This window comes from Mus caroli, chromosome X, assembly GCF_900094665.2.
Source record: "Mus caroli chromosome X, CAROLI_EIJ_v1.1, whole genome shotgun sequence".
In the NCBI taxonomy this organism is placed as follows: domain Eukaryota; kingdom Metazoa; phylum Chordata; class Mammalia; order Rodentia; family Muridae; genus Mus; species Mus caroli.
The window spans coordinates 11,796,910-11,818,996 of NC_034589.1; the positions used below are offsets into that span (position 1 = coordinate 11,796,910).

At 43.3% G+C, this 22,087-nt stretch overlaps 1 protein-coding gene and 1 pseudogene across 4 annotated transcripts in view; one reads left to right on the forward strand and one right to left on the reverse strand.

The window, feature by feature from the left end:
• Window positions 1–4,586: 4,586 nt before the first annotated feature.
• Dipk2b (divergent protein kinase domain 2B) overlaps window positions 4,587–22,087 on the reverse strand; it is a 54,862-nt gene continuing 37,361 nt past the window's right edge. Inside the window, exons 3-7 of one of the 4 annotated variants that reach the window (XR_003835652.1) lie at window positions 13,921–14,094; window positions 10,770–11,058; window positions 8,745–9,667; window positions 7,179–7,226; window positions 4,587–6,528 (exon numbers count right to left, since the gene is read on the reverse strand). Coding sequence is in view for 1 of the 4 variants with exons in the window: in XM_021153889.2 (XP_021009548.1) it covers window positions 9,327–9,667; window positions 10,770–11,058; window positions 13,921–14,094 (804 nt within the window). In the remaining 3 variants the exon portion in view is untranslated. Of the gene's footprint in view, window positions 9,668–10,769; window positions 11,059–13,920; window positions 14,095–22,087 lie in introns of all 4 variants that reach the window. The other 3 variants (XR_003835651.1, XR_003835650.1, XM_021153889.2) reach the window with 3 other exon arrangements.
• On the forward strand, window positions 18,890–20,162 carry LOC110287005 (annotated as a pseudogene).

The following is a 22,087-nucleotide window of genomic DNA, read 5'->3' on the forward strand; positions in this document are numbered from 1 at the left end:
TGGCTTTCAAATTTGTGATTCTGTTTTCTCCTTTTCCATGTTACATTGTCTTGTAGTTTATACCTGTTAAAAATACCACTTATTCTCATTTAGTAGATGTCATGGATATTTAACACATGATTTTTGCAGGAGTCTGCACATACGTTTCTCTGAATTCTTGAAGACTTCTTTTGGCTTGCATCCCATAAGTGGAATTACTGGGTAGAATGTGCCATCTCCTTTTAGGCTTTTTCTCCCCACTCTACTCACCACTCCCCTTTTAAGACTCTTGATGAACTTTGCCAAATTGCTTTTCAGTGGGATGATGTTCTTACAAAGTTTTCATGGCTTGCCTCTTTTCCTGCCCTGGGTAGGATCATTAAAAAAATATCAAAATATTTGTTATTTTAACAAGCCAAATACTACTGACTTACTTTTGGTACAATTTCTCTTAAAGATTAATTTTTCTTCTTAGAGAGTTGTTGCAGGCACAGGCAAGATTCAAATAGATAGATTTGGCTAAGTGATAACTGTAGAGATGGCAGGATAGGGTAATGGGAGTGGATTAAGCTATGCTTGGCAGCTGCTTTTCAAGGGACACTGTAGTCTGTGTATAGCAGGGAAAGGATCTGAGATGGGCCTATAGGGGAGCCCCAAGTGTCTCTGATCTTCAACTGTGGTCCAAGCAGCACTTGTACCAGGATGGATATATTCACATAAACAGATTGGATCAAAGAGATGGAGAGAAATGTCAGTAACAATGGAAACGGAGCAGTAATGTTTCTATCTGATGAACTCTGCCCTAGACTATACCTTCTGTGGGAGACCCAAATCCTCTTGTGATGCCAGGTCAACTTCCATGTGTTTGTCATAGTCAGGGCCATCTTGTCACACAGATGATGCTTTGAATTTTTGAGATACATGTCTTGTTTTCCACAGCACAACCCTGACATGCAAACTAACCTCTCCACACAGTGCTAATTAATTTCTGCTCTATGAGTAAAGGTTTAAAAATAAAATAAGATAAATAAAATAAATAAAATAAAACAAAACTCTTAGAGGTAGCAAGATGACTCAGAATGTAAAAGGTTCCTCCTGAAAAGACTGATAACCTGAAGGAGCCACATGGTAGGAGGAAAGAATTGACATCAACTTGATTGCTGTGGCACACACCCACACCCACACCACACATATACACGTACACATAAGCACACACATAAGCACATACACCACACACACACACACACACATATACATACACCATACACACACACACATATACATACACCATACACACACATATAACACACACATTTACACATACCACACACATACACACACACACACACACACACACACACACACACAGGGTTAACTGATGTTTTTATTAAATGCTGTCTTTATTTTTGAATAATTTTATACTTATAACAAAGGTACAAAATAGAGTGCAGAATACATTTATACTGTTCAGTTAGGCTCCTCACGTGCTAACATATCACTTAACTTGAATCTTCACTGATACTGATACTAAGAAATTAACATTGATAATAGCCCTGTTTATATGGACTCTTTTTGAATTCTACCAATGGTCCTAGAGAAAAGGAGACAGAAATTCTTGAGAGGTGGAGTTGGGTTGGCACTATCAGTTAGGCCTTAGCCTCAGTGTTGCCCACAGCTGGCTTTGGCCAGGACAGTACAGCCCTTGTTTTCTCCTTACAACATAAACAATTCCTCAGATTGCCAAAATCAAACAAGGCTCCTCTTTGACTAAGATGGATCAAGATAAAACAAGGCTACTCTGTACTCATGCTTAACACAAACAACAACATGAACATTGTGCAGACAGAATGACCAAGCATCACTCTCACCCAAACCAAGGGCTGCCATTTTCTTAATGGAGCTCTAGGCACACTTCCTAGCCTACTAGCCTGTACTGTGCATGCATTAAGATAAACAATCAAATCATTACTTCCAATTTCTCATAGCATCTAGTTTAGAATATTTCAAGTGAGCAAACATGTAAATGGGGTTTTACATGTCTTCTTTCCTGCACAAAAATTAGCTCCCTATAAATACCTATGATGCTTTTCCTCATGTGAGTTCTTGGAGCCCTTCATCTTCCCTCTGTACAGGGCATGGCATGCTGTTGTGTGGATACACTGTAGTTAATTCTGCCTCTGTTCTGTGTAGCTGTGGGACTGTGAAAGACAGGCTGTTTTCTGGTCAAGCTAGGTTCCAACCCCGGAGATCCAACAGATTAATCTTCAGGGGACAGAAAACCTGTTTGCCATGCTCCCAGACATAGGCTCCTGACATGAGAACTCAGCTCCATAATTCTGTGGCCATCAGTCACATAGGCTGTCTGTACTCCACCCACACAGTTACTTGGCAATAGCCAGGTATGCTCCTCTCCACAGTGACCTGGCAACAACAAGGTAGCCTAGCTCACTATAAAAGGGGCTGCTTGGCCCCTCCCCTCTCTCTCTTGTCTCTTCTCTCTCTCTTAAGCTCTTGGTCTTACTCTGACCTTTTGTCCTCCTTCGTCCCCACTCTTCTCTCCTCTCTCAACATGGCCATGGCTGCCCTCTACTTCTCTACTCTTCTCCCTATCTCTGCCTTTCTACAATAAACACCTTGAAACCATGGACCTTCTCTTCTCATCAGGATCCGCTGGGCGGGAACAATGGAGCAGGTTTCCCTGTAAAGAGCCACGCATCTAACCTCCCACCAGGAGGCCTTTCTGTGTTCTAGCCATGGCCACTAGCCAACCCAAGCCACCCGCTGAGCTAGCAGCCTGAGCTAGCCAGACTCTCACTCACCCAGAAACTACCCAGCGCCTCCCCCCCCTCCCCTTTTCCCTTTGGCCCTGGCCCTGACCAAGCTGCTCCCAGGACCCCACTTTGTTCTCAGTTCTTCTGTGACATCCAGAGGCATCTGAGACTTAGAACCTGTCATCTCTGGCCTCTGTGAGGCCCAGAGACCCCAGAACCAACTCTCCAGTGGTACCCAGCGGTCTGTGGTGTCCGAGAGTTGGAGCAGAGACTGTGCCTTCCCCACCCTGAGGAGTGGGGTCCAGTGGCCTAACATGGCCCAACACCCATCTTGCAGTGGTTCCGTGGGGTCCCTCGGCAGTCTCCCACGTCTGCCTGCCCAGAGCCCCAGAGCTCTGGCAAGACTTGGGTCACCTCTCCCACCCCTTTTATTTCCCCATGACCAGTGCCCCACAAGTGGCAGCAGAGGATGGTTGCACCATCCACGAGAGACAGAATCAGCTAAAGCGTACCCTCCACAAACAAGAGACCTACACTGGAACTCCAGATTGCCCAAGACCATGAGTGGCTTAGTTAAAAACAAAACCTAGGCCTTTCTCCTCTCCTCTCCCTCTCCCCCCTCCCCCGCCCCCTCCCCCTCCCCTAGCTTGACCAGAAAACAGGCTGCCTTTCACGGTTCCACATGTAGCTACCTTTATGATTTTTCCAACAGTTTGCAATTATAGTGCATTATTATTTACTACAAATGGTATGTTTATTACTTAATTACAATGAACATCATTTCTGCAAAGAATAACATTGATATGCTGATTTTTGCAAATGACTACAGCAGGATCCAAAAGGGTCCATGTCTTCTTCCTGAGCCAATTTTCCCTTGGGTTTGCCATGCTGGCTCTAGGGTCATAGTCTAGGCTTGAAAGTTATTCTTTGGTCACCTGAGTGGAACAGAAATGTTGTTTTTTCCTTACTGTCTCTTCAAAGTTCTAATGTATGTGTCACTGACATGTCCTGTCTTCACTGTGCAATGCCTCCAACTTGCTTTCTTGGAGAGCTGTTGCATTTGCAAATGCTGTTGTCCCCTGCTTGGGTGTCAACCTTTTATTATGATTTAAAGTTCCTTCAAAAGCTGCAAGATAGAGAATATCCTATGTTCTTGTAAGCTCAACTGGGCCAACGTCTGTGGACAACAGGGGTAGAGTGGATGGGGGAGCCATATTACCATGAACCACGTGAACACTGGTGCTCACTGGGCCAATTATCGTCATATAATGAGCACAGGTGGACTTGGCAAAGCTCCCTGTACCACATTCTCTGGAAGTTTCTCTTCTGAGCCTGCTGGAGGGCCAGAATATGGAGGGAGGGGGGGGAGGGAGGGAGGGAGGGAGGGAGGCTGCTGTCTTTCATGACTGCACCCAAAATGGCTACGGTCAGACTAACAGCCAGAGGCATTGTGGGAGCTCCCTGGGTAGGAATCAGTATTGAGGTTTGGTCTTGCTGTCTACTGTAGTGCTATGTGTAGACCTGGAATCTGCATGTAGACCCAAGTGACCCTGTTGCCAAATTATTTCGGATTATTTAATAAAGATGCCAATAGCCAATAGCTAAGCAGAAGAGACATAGATGGGGTTTAGGTTTCTCAGACTTGGAGTTGGAAGAGAACCATGAGGAGGAGAAGGTGAAGGAAGAGAGAAGAGTCACCATGGTGAGCCATAAAAGTGTGGCCCTGAGGGCTGGCCAATTGGAGTTAAGAGCAGCCCAGATGAAGCATTGTAAGTAATAACTCAGTGTTATCGATAGGAAAGTAGATTCTAATAGCATAGAGGGTAGATATGTCCCCAGCTCTTGTGCTGTTTAAGCTTTATTGTTGTATAAAAAAACATATAAAGGTTGTGTGCATATTTTAGTAGGGAATTGAATGATCAAGGCTGGGTAAAAACCCCTGTTGGAACGAAATATTTCTACAACAAATCAGGATTTCCTCTAAGATGGCATTTTGGGTCTCCATTCTCTATGGAGACAGCCTCTGTTCATTTCCTAAATTTGCCTTCAAACAGAGACATCACATGACTTACAGGGGACAATATTTCTTCAAGAATAAAGCTAATCCTCCATATTTTTATGCACACAAAAAGCAAGTCCTGGAAAAAGTAAACGACATAGGATTTATTTTAACTACAGAGAAAATGTTTAGGTTTAGGTGTTGTAAGACCACAGGCAGGAGACTCACCAATTACCATATTTACCAAACCACTGAAATCAACATACTCCTGTACAGTCAGATTCATGGACTGGGGTGCTGTTCACTCTACTGAGTCTGATCTTATAAGCTTTAAGCATATATTTCACCTCTGTCCTATACTTGCTCCCTTTGAGTGTGGAGGGCAACGGAACCTCCAATAAATGGTAATAACACTCCATGCCAAGTGTAAGGAGTGTATCTGCAGTCCTTGCCTGCTTGATGAGCCTGAAACCTACACAGAAGAGGGCCTCAACTTAGCTTTGTTGTCTCATCTTACAACTATGAGCTGTTTCTGAATAGATCCATCTCACATTTCCATTTTTCTTTGGTTCCCACAAATCATATAGCCCAGCCTACCGGATAAAAGGTGTGGTTGATATAAACTGGCAAAATAATACCTCCACTCAAATCTCAGCCAGTAGAATATAGCCGATTATAATTCTATTCTGGTTGAAGTCTCTTGTATGTTGTCTCACTTGTCTCTTGGCTATTGAGAAGTGGCTCTCTTTGATTGGTAGCCAGGATAGCACATGAACAATGTAAGGAAGGGCAAAAGAAGTCAATCACTTGTCTCAGTAGGAGCATTTCCTAGCCTCTGCTTTGTGTCTAGCCCTCCCTTATTATTGGAAACACAAAGTTCTTCACATTACTGCCTCCCTCCATCTCGCCCCGACTCAGGAATCTCTGAGCTAGATGGCAAGCAGGACACAGATCATCCTGAAACCAAACATGAGGCACAGACCTGTGGCACAGAACATAAGGGACAAGGTTCAGAAAGTGATCTCTGGTAGCTGAACTATCAAGAAAGCCTCCGAATAATCATAAGACTGAGCAGGGTCTTCAGTAATGTCTAGAGTTTTGGAGGAAAGAAACCTTCAGCTCTGCATGAGGATCTATCCTATACTTCCCATGCCAGGCCATGCTTTTGCTGTATTGGGGGATAAAACTAGGGATCCAGCTTGCTATGCAAGTGCTCTACCAGTGCAGTACATCTTAGCTCAAGTATTTCTTCCATTTGCTCACAGAAGACTGTGGGTGAATGTTGCAGGTGGAACTCTCTGGACACTGATATTCAGTAGACTTCAGAGTGTGTATTGGATTTCTGCAAGTGTTAAAACAAATTACTATGAAGGAGGTGGTGCAGTCCAATAGAATTGTATTCTCTCACAATTCTTGGGGCTCACTGGGTTGAAATTAGGGTAGCATGAGATTCATAGTTCCTGTGGAGGATCTGGCAGAAGGATTCCTTCCTTGCCAATTCCTGATGGATGCTGGAGTTCAGTTGCATTGTGCCAGTCTTGACTGACCTCTGTCTTCACATTATTGGATTTTCTTTCTCAAAAGTTCCTCTGCCTCCATCTTATGAGGACACGTGGGCTTCCATTTAAGACCTACCTATACAATCCTGGAAAGTCCCACAGTCCTTAATCACATCTTTTCCCATAAAGGCAATTATCACAGCTTCTGGGGATTAAGATGTGAACATGTTTTTGTGGAGCCACCATTTTGTCCACTCATTGGTGCTCATTTAGTCAACACCTGTGAAAAGAATTCATAGAAAAAGGAGGGGCAAGGTCAGTTAGACTGTGTTGCAGGCCCAGAAGAGTCTTGATCTGATGCATGTAGAGTTTTGGAATAAAAATTACCCATTCGGGTTGTAGCTAACTGGGTCAAAATGATTGAGGCAAAACATTTCATCATAAGCCCAGTGACTAGGTATCGATATGTCTCAGGACAAGTGTGGCCTCAAGTGAAGCCACAGAGTGACCAAGGCACAGCCCAAAGGGCTGACAGTCAGTGCTGCCTGCAACCTACACTACTGCACTCAATGAAGAAGTGTCCCTTGTGGAGGGAGGCCTGGCAGCTCTGTTCTGTGTCTATCACAGGTAGGGATGGACAGAGAATCAACAGATATCAGGGAGTGATTAGGGAGGATATGGCTTGGAGATAATACCTAGGAGGGGGTCTGTGATCTTTGGTCATGATGGCAAGAAAAGGTCTGCGTTCCAAATGTATGAGAAAAGGACTTCTTAACCTCCTAATCTTATAAAAGACCACTAGATGAGGAGTCATTTCTAGGCCACTTCAAAGTGTTAGGCCCTGCCTAAAAGGTTATCTGTCTTCCCTTGGACTGAACTGCAGACATAGTGCTTGTTTTAGTTCATACTAAAAACAAATCTTCCACTCACCTCCTGCAGGTATTCAGGTAGTTTTGTTCTTTGCTTGCTTCTGGGTCTCTATCAAAGAGGACATAAGATTTCTTTGTTTTGACTCAGTAGGAATCTAGGGCTGTTTCCTTCCTAGATTTAGCTGCTCCATGATTTTGAAGGATAATTTTTCAGAGTCCCAGACCACGGGCATAGAGGACTCATTCCCTCCTTCTTTTCTTCCCCACAAATATGTGGTAGAGAGGCAAGAGGAGGGTTATTATAAGTTCCATTTCTCAACTCTGTAGATCCTAAATCAAAGTTACTCACAGTCTTCAGTGGAAACACAATGGTTCTATTGAGATAGACTGATCCTGACATGAGTGGGGTTGATTATGGGGACAGTCTTATGTTCCTGTGCATCTTTGGAGAGTCTGAAACTGTAGCCCCTTCCCTGCGTTCTCTGGTCAGTAGGATGCCTAGGATCACATACTTCAAGCAAGTCGGTAGGGAGAGGAAATCATGATAACTTAGGTTGGAGATGTGGTCAAACATCATTCTCCACAGCCAGCCAGAGGACACCAATTTTAAAGCTTCTCAGGCATGGTATAAGCTTGGTCTGTTATCCTCACTGTTGTGGTTGCCATGGGACAATGTCTGGAGCAGTTGTCAAAAGGCAACACCAAAAGGCCACATGATATACCACAAGATAGGGCCTTTGAGATTCAACTTTAAATGTGAATGAAAATAGAATTCTATAGATGAGACTGATGAGGAAAGGAACTGGGGAATGGACTGGTAGGGAGGATTTCAGCAGTTTCTCAGCAAATCATGGCCTCTCTGGGCCTCAGTTTCCTTCTGTATGCAGTGAGGCTTGTTAAATCAGGTGTTCTGACTGCCAAGGTGCTAATTTAGAGGTAGAAGAAAGGAGGTAGACCAAACAATTCCCATAAGTAGAGGTCTTATAGTGAGGCTAAATAAAGGTCTAAGAGACCTTTATGATTGTTATGGAGGGCAGAAAATGTCATGCATAGAGGCCCATAAGCCATATAGTTAAATACATTAAAGGTATGTCAAAGTAATTTTTTAGTAAAATGTATTCCATTGGTTGAAAACAAATGTTTTTATAATGACTTGCAAGGCCACATTTGGATAAGAGTTCTAGGACTCCTTGAGTGGTGCAGAGAGAGCAGGCCCTGGTCCCAGGCTGCACCTAGAATGGCAGTGGAACCTGTTTAATGTCTGCAGGTTGCTGTGCTCTGAAATCTGGTTTTGCAACTAAGCTGCAGTCACACTTGCCATAGCCTATTCTGGCCAGTGCTGAACACAGTTGGATAATAAAATGGATCTGTTCATTGGAGATATGGGATTTCTTTGATGTATGGCTCAGTCTTGGTCTTGTAGAAGCCCAGAAAGTCTACATTGTCTAACTTTTGCTGATGGTCAAACTGTAGCATGAGTTTGCCTTTCAGCCTTTGCATGTTTCCCTTTTTCTACCTTCTCTGTATGCATATCCTCTAAGAAAACTCAGGTAATTGGGTTTTGACCCTTGCTTTTAGAGAACCTAAGCAAGCACATTGGCCCCAGTTGTCCCCATTCTCATCTTACCCTTGACTCTTTTCCATGTCCTGAGGTGATTTTTGCACATGCATAAGGAATACCAGGTGCCCAGAGAGTTCAGGAACTGGTGGCAGGTGAGGTCATCCTTTTGGCTTATAGTCTCTTCTCGCAGATGCAGGAGAGTAGGAATGGGGGTGTTGAGTTCCAATGGCTCAAAGCCCTGCCTTCACCTTGCCCTCTACCTACACCAGCCTCCCCAAAATATGGGACTTTCTCACTTGCCCTATCTGCGTGTGTTTCTGGAACATGCTTTGTTGGTCACAATTGTATTTCTGGGCTCCTTACACCTCTGTTTTCTTGAAACTTGCAAAAGTCTGGTAAAATATACAGAAAATGGAGGTTCAAAGATATTGAGTGTTCACACCTGGTCTTCCTGTGTCCACCTCCTGACTATGCAATGGTGTCCTAGCCAGTGAGGTCAAATATGCAGTGTCAAAGTTTTCCCCACAAGTTTTGTGTGTTTCTTAGGAAATTAATGTACTTAAATATTCAAAATGGAATTGCTTCTTATAATTTGGCAGTAATTCAACCAAGGACATGGAAGAGCTTGCAGATTGTCCCTTTAGCCACTCAGAATCTATCATTATACTTGCAGTCTGGGTAACGATAGGCAAATCTAGGATCACAGGTTCTCAAAGATCTTAAGATGTCCTTCAGCCAACTGGTAGCCCCAAGAACTTCTAGGTCTGTGCTGTTATCCTTGCTACACAGGCTGAGAGCAGAGTCTATCTCCTTTTGCACAGGGGAGGGAAACTTTCCCTGGAGAAGTTGAGGCAGCAGCTGCTGACACACCAGCACAAGGCTTTGCTTCTCAGGGACAGTGTCACAGGAGGACAGCTGGATCTGGCAGTCAGAAACCAGGCAGCTAAAAATGTCTTCATTTTCTCCAGTCCTGGCAGCTGCTTGGCTGCCTAGAAGAGAAATAGAAACTATCAGATACTGTACAAACTATTCTTTCATGTGGGAGGTGGGGTAGGGTAGGGTGGGGCACTGCCAATTAGAACTGCTGAGAGAAGGGCTTCACTTATTTTCCTATCACCAGAAGATTTAGGGCTCAGGAATGTAACAGCCCCTTCAGAGAACAGCACTGCGTAATGTTCTCTGACAATTAGGCTAAGGTGCAAGTGTGGGGAATCTACTGTCCCCCAGAAGCTGGGCTATAATTGTAGAAATCTGGATTACTGAATTAGGGAAGTAAGGATGCTATTAGGATTGGTTTCATTGCACATTTAAAATAGAAAGTTGGAGGGGGGCATGTCATTCATAATATGCCTTCAGCAGATTGCAATGGGACCAATGTTTGCATAGCCTGAATATTCTGGAATCAACCTTTTTTCTTATTTGATTCTTCTTAATAAAGGTAAATCAGGAAATGAGAAAAAGGGTTTGTTTTCTCTATCTTTTCACTTTGTAAAAAACATGTCATGAATGAGAAAAGTTTCTTGTCCCATTATTGTGCTCAGCATATTTGGTCACCTTGAGAAACTGGGGGTTAATGGGCTTTAGAACACTGGTTGAGCCTTATAAACACTGAGAAACACAACTCACTCACACATCTCATTCGGTTCCTTGTATTTTAAGTTTCAATCTTTACAGTCAGTGTATCAACACTGATTGCAAAGTATACTAGTGCAACAGGCCGATAATTGTGTCTTAAATGAAGGCTAAGAACATCTAAGGAGAAAAGCTTGAGGGAGAGAAGGACCTGTGACTTGTGTATGAGTGAGATACAGAACCATCCCGGGAGGGCTCATCAGGGTTCATACCACAATGGACAATGTTTCTCATAGGCAAGGCCAAGCTCATTTTCCATTTGGGATTGAAGATGAAACCAAAATTCAAATGGGGGAGAGGGGACATTGTTTTATGACTGCTAACATCCCCCAAACTTGGATTACTCGGTGACACACAGAGTATAAAGGCCCAGGAGTGTGACCCCAGGTCACCCCTCCTTAGCTTTGGTTACCCTGATATCCCTCTTGACAGCTGTTCAGCCAAGCCCATGCTGCGTACCTTCCTGCTTGTCGATGATGCCTAGCGCACTGGCATCCCGGATGAACAGATGCCCATTGTCAAAGATGCCAAACATGCCTGCATCAACATGGGTGAAATAGAAGAAATAGTTCAAGTCATTGCTCCTCAGGGATTCCAGGACCCTGAGGAGTTGGTAGGCAAGGTCAGCAGCTTGCTCTGGAGAGGCATCATAAAATTCTTGCAGTGGTCTGGTACTGGTACTGACCAGGAATCTACCACAGGAGCCCAGGTACCTGGGCATTGGCCAGCCTTCTGCTCCAGGGAAGATCTGTCAAGCCAGAAGGAACAGGCATTAGACACAGAGAGAAATCTCACAGAGGCAGCTTGCTTTGTACCTCTCTCCTGCAGCCCACATAAATATGTCTCACTGCCAGCCTGGATCTCAAAACATGATGGCAAAACATTTCTTCATCTTTTTATACCTTTTGCCATGTGGTAAGGCCCATGCTCTTCCTCCACTTTTGTAATGCATTGCTAATGGAAGGAGGAATTCAGGGAGGAGGAGGCTGCTCTCATCTGTGCTGTGGATCATATTTCACAACTTTCTCCAAGTGAGACTTAAGAATGCTAACCAACCTTCAGTGATTTTCAGTGGTATCCAGGATTCAGGGAATATGTTTATTTTAAGTTGTGTCATTTAAAATATATGACTAGTATGCAATTTCCAAGATACCATTGCTTAGAGGCCATGGGAAAAATAATAAAAGATTAACTTCAGGGTAACTACAAGACAAATAATAATAATATTACAAACAGGGTATCACGTATGTATATAGTTTCAGCTTTTCAGGAGGCTGAGGCAGGAGGGTTGAGGCCAGCTGTCTCAATAGAGCTCATGAATAAATAGAAGTACCTGGTTCTGGGTTAGGACAAGGATCATGCCAGTGACTGTTCTTTGGATGTCCCCACTGCTAGGCTGGGCAAATCTGCCTTGCTCCAGTAACTACATACTCAAAGGTTCTTCTCAACTGGATGAAAGCTTCCAGATAGACGAATACTGATCTGGGAGAGTGTGGCTCAGTCTAACTACTTGTTCTCACCTTGTGGATTTGGGGAGGGAATCCTAGCTGGATTTTTCTTGACCATTTTTCAAAATAGTTTTTTTTAGCACTTCATAAATGAGCACTGCATCTCCATCACTCCCAGCCTTCCCTTCTTCCACTAACTCCTCCTGTGTCCCCCTTCTTTCTCCAAAATCCATGATCTTTATTATAGCTACACACAGATACATATATATTTATATGCATATATCTTTACATGTATATATACAGCCTTCTGTGTCCATGTAGTATTACTCATATGTATATGTGATCAGAGCTGGCCATTTGTTATTGGACAGTCTCTGTGGGAGTTTGTCCTGGAAGAGACTGATTTTCCTATTGACCACACATAGCTCTTCATCTCAGGGTAAGACCATGTAGAAATAGTCCATGTCTATGTTAGAATGTCAACTCTTGAACATGTTTTAATGAAGCTGTAATGAACTGATAAGAAAAACTATAAATACCACTTTATTCTTTGATTACCTTCTTAAGAAAACAAGATAAGTCTAGTTCATGCATCTAAGTAGCAGATTGCTTATCTCACACACACAATGGACTGGGTCCCATCCCCAACACTACAGAAAACAAAACAAAAGGTAGACCTCAAAGCCCTTCCCCCTGACAATTTTGTGGTACCCTCTACCCCTTTTAAGTCATGTTATAAAGAACTCATGCTCTTTGTGCTTTGAGTTTCACCTAACTGGGTCACCTTACATACTTTGTGCCTCACAGGGGCATCCTACACCTATGGACCTTGTCTAAATGTGCAAAGCTGCTCTGGTGCCCCCATCCCACACACTCTCAGGGTAAAGCCCAGGGTTGAGTGGAATATCTCAGTTCCCTGGTTCCAGGCTATGTCTCTCAGGAACCAAGCCTTAAGGTAACTAAGGTGCTAACAAAAGTTAGAATTGTGGGTAAAAGACCTCCAACAAGACCCCTGAGCCTGCAGGGCAAGTGGCAGTGCCTTCTCTGCCATTAGTATGTTTAGTGTCAAAGATTCTGTGCAGGTTTTAGGGAAAAGAGTACAGCTCCTCTTGCCTCTGATGTCAGACAATTTTAGGATTTGGTTTCATGGCTGAAACTTTCTGAGTCCCAATGGGGATAATGATAACATTCTGGGGAGATTGTAGTGAGCACTGATAGTGATAGCAAATTTTCAGCATAATACCTGGCATGAAGCAAGAATCCAATAAGCAACACTTACATTTTGGCTAATCTTTAGGAACTGTCTTGTTGTGGCTCCTTTCTTATCTACCTGCATCTTTATATATAGTATTTTCAATGATGGTCTCATTATATAGGCTGCTCCACCATGCCCTGCTTTCCCTCCTCTTTTCCTCTCCTCCCTCCTTCCCTTCCTCTCTTTTTCTCTCCCTCCTCTCTTCCCTTCCTTCTTTCCCCCCTCTCTTCCTCCCTCCATCTCTTCTTCCCTTCCTTCCTCATTTCCCCCCTTCCTCCTCCTACTCTCCCCCTTTCTCCTCTCCCACCCATTCTTCTACCCTTTATTCCTTTTTCAGCCTCTTTTATTCCCCTTTGACCTCTGGCATCCTTTCTGTCCACTATGTGACTTAGGTGTCCTGATCCTTGGTCAGGGGGATTTATCCCCACAGGTTCTATGGATGTCTCTTAACATGGTAAGTGCCTCTGTCTTTTTGACTAAGCATGTCCCCAGGCCCCAATACATCCTCATTTATTTGACCACTTTTCAACTATGTCACTTCCAGTTTTTTCTCCTTTCCAAACATAGTTTCAGGGTGCATCTGTGGGTGGCTGTTTCACCAGCCCCCAAGTTTGCTCAAATCTTACTTACCTTAGTGGCAGAGATTAAATTTGCCTGCCTCCACAAAGCCCTTTTTGGCTGCCTCAGCTCGTAAAGTTGGCTACTATTCTCTGCTACTCACACCCTCAGCCCTGCATGCTCATACCTCATTCCTTTGTAGCTGCCAAGGCTGTCAAACATTTACCTGATGTTGCAAATGTACTGGCACATCTTTGTTGCCCCAAGATATGCAGGGAGAAAGGGAGAAAATCAACCCAGGGGTGGCAACACACCTGGGAAGGGAAGCATGTAGAGGGTCACTGAGTACCTGCAGGATGATGGGGTGTGCATTGACAGCCAGCGTGTAGAGGAGACGCAGCTTGTCACCGGCAGTGAAGTGGTCCATGAAGATGCTGCCAGCATCGACTACTTCAGCATATCGTCGAACCACCCGGTCCAAGAGTCTTTGTGAAGGGCAGCGCAGGAAGGGACTGGGCAGGCCCTGGAGACACACAAAAGAGACTCAGGACTCAGAAGTGTTGCTGAGTTTTTGTAAGTGACACAGCCACTGGAATGGGAGCCCAGGTGAGTAGCAGAAGAGAAACCCATGGGTGGTTGAGGAGGGTGCTGAGCAAGAGGGTGGAAACCCCTGGGTTGGGCACAGGGAATGGAACACTCCTGTAGGTTGTGGCAGGCTATGGAGGAATGGAGGCACTGAGGACATGGGGGCCAGCTGTGCTTCTTTGAAAGTTTGAAGCCTACTTTTTCTCCTTACACAGCAAGGATAGCTTCAAAAGAGAATTAACAGTCCTGGCCATACTATGTGCTTTGAGAGCAAGCTCTTTTCCCATGCCTGCCTCCTTACAGATGTAGGATAAGGCTATCTTTGCTGGATAAAGAGTGTCCAGTGTAAAGGCCCTTCCTAATGGTGCAGTTAGTTGGTAAAGTGAGCTCATTATCAAGATTTCCCCTGAAGATTTAGATTTAGAGATCCATTTAAGAAAGAGGGTATATGATAGAGCTATAAGGAAAACAACAGATGCTATGAACCAAAGGAACTGGGGACTTAAAGAAAATTCAGAGAAAGAGAACCACCACCACTACCACAACAACAAACAATTACTACATTCCAGAGCTTAAGCCTATAAGCTGCCATGCTAAATTCTGATTCAGGAATGGTGCTATGATTTGACTTTGTCCATCAAAATTTCATGATTGAAACTTCAATTTCCAAAGTCATATGTTAATGGTATTTGGAGGTGGGAACTTCAGGTGGTAATTAGGGCTGGATTAAGCCAGGAGGGTATCCCAATAACAGTATTAGTGGCCTTTTAAGAAGATGAAAAGAGTGGCTCAGTGGTTAATAGCACTGACTACTCTTCCAGAGGTCCTGAGTTCAATTCCTAGCAACCACATGGTGGCTCACAACCTTCTCTAATGTGATCCGATGCTCTCTTCTGGTGTGTCTGAAGACAGTGACAGTGTACTTATGTACATAAAATAAATAAATCTTAAAAGAAAAAAAGAAAAGGAAAAGAGATCTAAGCTAGCATGCTTGTTCTGTCACATCATGCAATGCCTCTGTCATGTCATCATACAGCATGAAAGTCCATATCAGATCCTAGTATCAAATTCTTGGACTTTCCAGCCCCAAAAGCCTTTAGTGAAACAAATAGCTATTCTTTAAAAATTGGCCTGTGCTGTTCATGTATTGCAATAGAAAACAGACTAAGATGACATCATCACATCCTTTTCTAGAAAATGGGCTCACTGAGCCTTTGTTCCTTGTCCCAGGGAAGTCAAGCAACTTTACCAACCCAGGGATTGGCTGGCTTTACTGAGGCACTCAAGGAAAGGCAGTGGGTGAGAATAGGGAGGATGGTAGTGTCATTTCTCTCACATCACAGGAATGAACCTTAAAAGAGTCATATTATGTTAAAGTTAATTTATATATTAATCTCCCAAGATGTTCTGAGTGACTTTTGATGTTTCCAAAAGCAAATATTGCTCAAAAGGTGACGATTTATCCCTGTTGAACACATCTGAATATTTTCTCTGATAGAAATATAAATCTATAAAAGAAAAGAACATTAGTTGTTCTTAGAAAATCTTATCTTTAGAGGGAAAAAGAGCAGAAGTATGGGTTTTCACCCTAAGATTGGAAGTTGGCTTTTTCCAGCAAGGTTACCTCCAGCAACTGGGTGTAGAATGTTGAATGAAATGTCCAACAAATGACATTTTACTCTGAGTGAACTTAGCTGCTCTCAAGGTCTCTTAGCTCCCATGGGAAGAAGAGAAAACTTTAATAAACCTACTTCCAGTTATACACTTGAACACTACTGATATGAGTATGCTTGTAAAACAGAGCTGAGGTTAATTATGCATCACAGTTAACCAATGGGCTCTCATGAAGACAATGACAATAATTGTTTCAATTGGTGAGGATAGTAAAACCTTCCTTTATTCAAAGAAGGAAACTATTTTATTTTATTAAGAAAACAACTTACAGTTTTATGTCTAGTCTAGTTTTCTTTTTGGGAGGGGGCTGAGACAGGGTTTCTCTGTGTAACATTCCTGGCTGTCTTGGAATTTTCTCTGTAGACTAGGCTGGCCTCGTCACAGATATCCGCCTGCCTCTGCCTTGTGAGTGCTGGGATTAAAGGCATGTCTCACTACCACCTGGCTAATTTTGTTCTTTTAATAAAGTCATTTTGGACTATTTCTTTCCAACACAACAGAGAGTATTTTGATGCGTTGATTTCCATCTATAACTATCTAGACTAGTATAGTGATGATTTTGAGGTAACCACATGGATGACTTTAAACAGTTAGAAATTCAATAACAACCTTGTTACTCTCAGACAGGTGACTTTATAGGCAGAGCTCATCTTAGTTCACTGTTACATGTACTAGAGGAGGGAGAAGAAGCTATAAGTATATGATCCCTACATCATTCCAATTTTGATTTGAAATCCATAAGTTAGGGCAGACTTATGATAGGTCTCTTTCCCCTTAGGAAGTTGCCCTCTGCTACTTAGGCAGATCAACCCAGATTCCCTGAAATTAAGTCACTGGTACTAAGTCAACTGCAAAGAATAGAGGCAGAGGAGAAAATGAGCCCAGGGATAGTATCAAACTTGGAGTTTGTGTTATATCATGTTAGAGTGGATAGCATACCTTGGACAAACTCAAAGACCCAAGTTTCTAGATAAGAGAGGTCTTCTCACTTCTGATGACATCTTTTCCTTAGGCAGCCTTTCTGTTTGTTTAAATTCTTGGTGCTTTGCAGAGGCTCTAAGTTGATCCCTGATGGAGTGTTCTCTGAGAAACAGAGGGGATTGTGATTTTGTTCCATTTTGGTTGCTGGGGAAGGTTCTCAAGAGAAGACTAATGACCCACCTGTATGTGGAGTTGCATGGGTGGCTTTATCCTTTCTCCTACCTCTGCTAGAGTCTTCTAACACAAGCTGACTGCCTGTTTCCTGTTATTCAACCTTGTACTCCGCTGACCTGAGATTTCTGCTTGGGTGGGTAGACAACACTCATCTCATGCTTGACTTTTCAGAATGCAGGATGAAGAAATAGTTACAAGCATATCCTTTACAGTCAAGGTGCTGGGGTTTTAATTCCAAATCTGTCACTTAATGTCTTAGTTAGGGTTTCCATTGCTGTTAAGAGACACCATGACCAAACCAACTCTTATAAGGACAACATTTAATTGGAACAGGGTTATGGGTTCAGAGTTTCAGTCCATTATGATCAAGGCAGAAGCATAGCAGGCATGGTGCAGGAGGAGTTGAGAGTTTTACATTTTCATTCAGGGGCAGATAGGAGGCAACTGGCTTTCAGGCAACTGGGAGAAGGGTCTCAAAGCCCACCCCAACAGTGACACACTTCCTCCAACATGGCCATACATGCTCCAACAAGACCACACCTCCTAATAGTGCCACCCCTGGGGCAAGCATATTCAAACTATCACACTTAACAACTGCATGGTCTGGGAGGAGTGTTTGTTTGATTGTTTGTTTTTGTTTTTTTCCAAGACAGGGTTTCTCTGTATAGCCCTGGCTGTCCTGGAGCTCACTTTGTAGACCAGGCTGGCCTCTAACTCAGAAATCTGCCTGCCTCCCAAGTGCTGGGATTAAAGGCATGTGCTACCAACGCCCGGCTTGGGAGGAGTTCTTTATCTTACATGCAACTGAGGGATAATTATTAAGGTGATCATATATCTTCTAAATCAGGATGCTTTTTTGAGAATGAAAGAAATGATTTAAAAATTAGATTAATTAAAAAATATCAGTATCATACCTACACACAATGCATTGTGATTATATTTACTCCCTCCACTGCCCCCTCTCATCCCTCTTCTACTTTTTTTTTTTTTCTACTTCTCTTGACACCTTCTTTCCAACCAATCTTCCTTCTACCCTTGTGTCCTTCCTTTCTTTCCCCGTCCATGTGGTCAATCACAGCTGCTGTGTATTCATGATTACATGGTTGTGGCATATCCAGAAGACAGTATACTCCACTGCACTCCTCTCCATTAATTCTCAAATCTCCCTTCACTCCATCTTCCACAGTGTTCCCTGCATTTAAAGGGAAGGTGTCCATTTTTTATCCAAGCACTCAGCAGTCACTTATTCTTAGCACTTTGATCAGTTTTAAGTCCCTAGTTTGTCTATCACCTACTCCAAAACAGGCTTCTCTGACCAGAGCTGAGAGCTATACTAATCTGTGGGTATAAACATAAATATTTACAAGGCAGTTTAACTATATTTCCACTTAGCAAACTATCAGTAGTAGATTATACCATAGGGCAATGACCACTCTAGTCATAGACTTTTGGCTAAGTATACAGTGCCAGACATATATTTCTTCCTACAAAATGGGCCTCAGAGCTGGTCAGGGAGTTGTTGGTTAGTCCCAGAGCATCTATGCCAATGTTGCACCACTGGGAATATCTTGATAGGCAGTATAGCACTTTAGCATACAGAGTCCACAGACGTGTATGCTTGTTGATAACAGTTATTACCCAACAGCCTATACTGCATATTCCCGTGCTATGAATATTAGCTAACAAGGAGGAATTTATCTCAGTTCCAGCTTGTTTTCTCTGTGCTCTGTGTCCAGAATGTGTGGTGTCTTCACCAATTGGGTCAGATGGTCTAGTTCTAGTGTATAACCAAGAACAATGGTGTAGCTGCTATTGTTTGGGGATGCTCTAGAGATTAGATAGCAGGCTAAAAACTCATAGGGAGGTATCCTACACCTGATACTGGTACTCTGGTTTGAAAAAGTATGGCTTCTGGAGCTGGATATGGTAGTACAAGCCTAGAACTTGGAAGGCAAAGGTAGGTGAATCCTTTGAGGACAGCCTGGTCTACAGAGCAAATTCCAGGACAGCCAGGGCTACACAGAGAAACTGTTTTGAAAAATAGAAAGAAAAAAGAAGGAAGGAAGGAAAGAAAAAAAGAAAGAAAGAAGAAAGAAAGAAATGAAGGAAGAAAGAAAAGATATGATATATGATATGATAAGAAAAGAAAAGATGCTCACTGCAGCTACCTCCCTAGTTACCACCACACCCAGGAGGAGCCGGAGCTGTTGCCATCTGCCCCAGTAACCATCACCCACAACCTTGAGCAGCAAGGCTGAGACCCAGCAGCCTCCTGCCAACCCCGCTGCTGCCCTCAGCGCCACCAACACCAAGCCGGTCTCCACAGGTGGCGGTGCAATTAGTGATGGTCCAGGAGGCCTCACGTTGGTGGTGCCCACTGGTGGGGACAAGAAGGTTATTGCAACTAAGCTTTTGGGAACAGTAAAAGGGTTCAATGTAAGGAACAGATACGGTTTCATCAACAGGAATTATACCAAGGAAGATGTATTGGTATACCAGAGTGCCATAAAGAAGAATAACCCCAGGAAGTACCTTCCCAGTGTAGAAGATGGAGAGACTGTGGAGTTTGATGTTGAAAGAGAAAAGGGTGCAGAGGTAGCAAATGTTACAGGCCCTGGTGGTGTTGCAGTTCAAAGCAGTAAATACACAGCAGACAATAACCATTTATAGACACTCCATGCAATTACCAGAAAAATTACCAGAAAAGTAAGAGTGGGGAAAAGAACGAGGAATCAGAAAGCATTCCTGAAGGCCAGGCAAAAATTCCCACTTTACTACATGCTGCAACCCTATGCATGTTCACCACAGTATTCCACCCCACCCCCACCCCCCGCCGCCGCAGTTCAAGGAGAAGTGATCCAGGGTGCAGGAGAACAAGGTAGACCAGTGAGACAGAATGTGTATCAGGGTTACAGACCATGATTCTGCAGTGTTCATTTTAGGAGTCCTTCTCACCAAAGGCAGCCTAGAGAGGATGGCAATGAAGAGGGCAAAGAAAATCAAGGAGATGAGACCCAAGGTCAGCAATCACCTCAACACCGGTATCACTGCAACTTCAATTACTAACGCAGATGCCCAGAGAACCCTAAACCACAAGATGGCAAAGAGACAAAAGCAGCTGATCCATCAGCTAAGAATTTGTCTGCTCCAGAGGCTGAGCAGGGTGCGGCTGAGTAAATGCCAGCTTACCATCTGTCTTAGTCAGGGTTTCTATTCCTGCACAAACATGACCAAGAAGCAAGTTGTGGAGGAAAGGGTTTATGCAGCTTACACTTCCAAACTGCTGTTCATCACCAAGGAAGTCAGGACTGGAACTCAAGCAGGTCAGAAAGCAGGAGCTGATGCAGAGGCCATGGAGGGATGTTCTTTACTGGCTTGCTTCCCCTGGCTTGCTCAGCCTTCTCTCTTATNGATCCCAAGACTACCAGCCCAGAGATGGCCCCACCCACAAGGGGCCTTTCCCCCTTGATCACTAATTGAGAAACTGCCCCACAGATGGATCTCATGGAGGCACTTCCCCAACTGAAGCTCCTTTCTCTGTGATAACTCTAGCTTGTGTCAAGTTGATACATAAAACCAGCCAGTACACCATCTCTACCATCATCTGGTTTGGCCATCCAACAAAAAGAAATGAATATGAAATTCTAGCAATAAGAAATGAACAGCGATTGTAGCTGAAGACCTTAAGTCTTTTTGCTCATTGACCAGATACAGTAGAACGGTCTGCATTATCTACACAGCACGGGTTTTTTTTTTTTTTTAAATTATTTTTACCTAAAGATGTCTCTTTTTGGTAATGACAAATGTGTTTTTTAAGAAAAAAAAAAAACCTGTTTTTTTTTTTTCTCAATACACCTTTAAAAGTTTTTAAATTGTTTCATGTCTGGTCAAGTTGAGATTTGTAAGAACTTCATTTTTAATTTGTAATAAAGTTTACAACTTGATATTTTTAAAAAATCAACAAACTGCAAGCACCTGTTAATAAATGTCTTAAATAATAATAATAGCAATAGTAATAATAATAATAATAATAATAATACAATACAAGACAAGACAGACCATGGGCTTCAGGGATCCATGTTAAGCTGTGTGGTAGTTTCAGTAAGAACAGAAACTCATATGCTCATATGTTTGGTGGAACTATTTAGGAAAGAGTAGGAAATGTGGCCTTATTGGAGGAGATGTGTCACTGGGTGTTGGTTTGAGGTTTCAAAAGGCTCATGCCATTCAATGTGATCTCTGCTTATTGCAGTTTAAGATGTGAGCTCTCAGCTGTTCTGGCTGCTATGGCTTCTCTCCACCCTCATGGACTCTAACCCTCTGAAGCTCTAAGCCCAATTAAGTGTTTTCTTGTGTAAATTGCCTTGGTTACTGTGTCAGATTACAGAATTAGAAAAATAACTAATGCAATATGAGGTGGGGGGAAGGAGAGAGAGAGGAGGGGAGGGAGGGGGGAGGAGAGACAGAGAGACAGAGACAGACACACAGAGAGAATTTATATAAGAAAGACTTTATTTTGGCTTAAGGTTCCAGAAGGTTCCAGAAGAACATGTGTTCATAATGGTGGAAAATGATGCATGGCAACAAGAGCAGGAGGCTGAAAGATCACATCCTCAGCAGCACAAAGGTCACACAGATAGGCAGCAGGAAGTGGGGGTAAGCTATAAACCCTCAAAGTCCACTCTCAGTGACAAGGTTCCTCTAGCAGAGCTCTACCTCTGAAAGGACCCATAGCCTCTTCATACATTGCCACCAACTGGGGACCAGTTGTTCAAGTACATGAGCTCATTCAAACCACCATAGTTAGCATATAAAGTAGTAGGTTTCTTTGAGGCTTTTCCATTCATCCTTAATTTTAGTTTACTCTCTCTGAATCCCAACATTTCTCTTCTCCTAATTCTTTCCTTTATATCTTACCTACCCCAGGATTATTCCCTTCCACTTCCACACTGCATGCATTTTACTGTTCTTTCCTTCAGGTATTTTCCTCTCATGCCCACAAAAAAGATGATTTTAACAATGAAATCAGCCGGGCGTGGTGGCGCACGCCTTTAATCCCAGCACTCGGGAGGCAGAGGCAGGCGGATTTCTGAGTTCGAGGC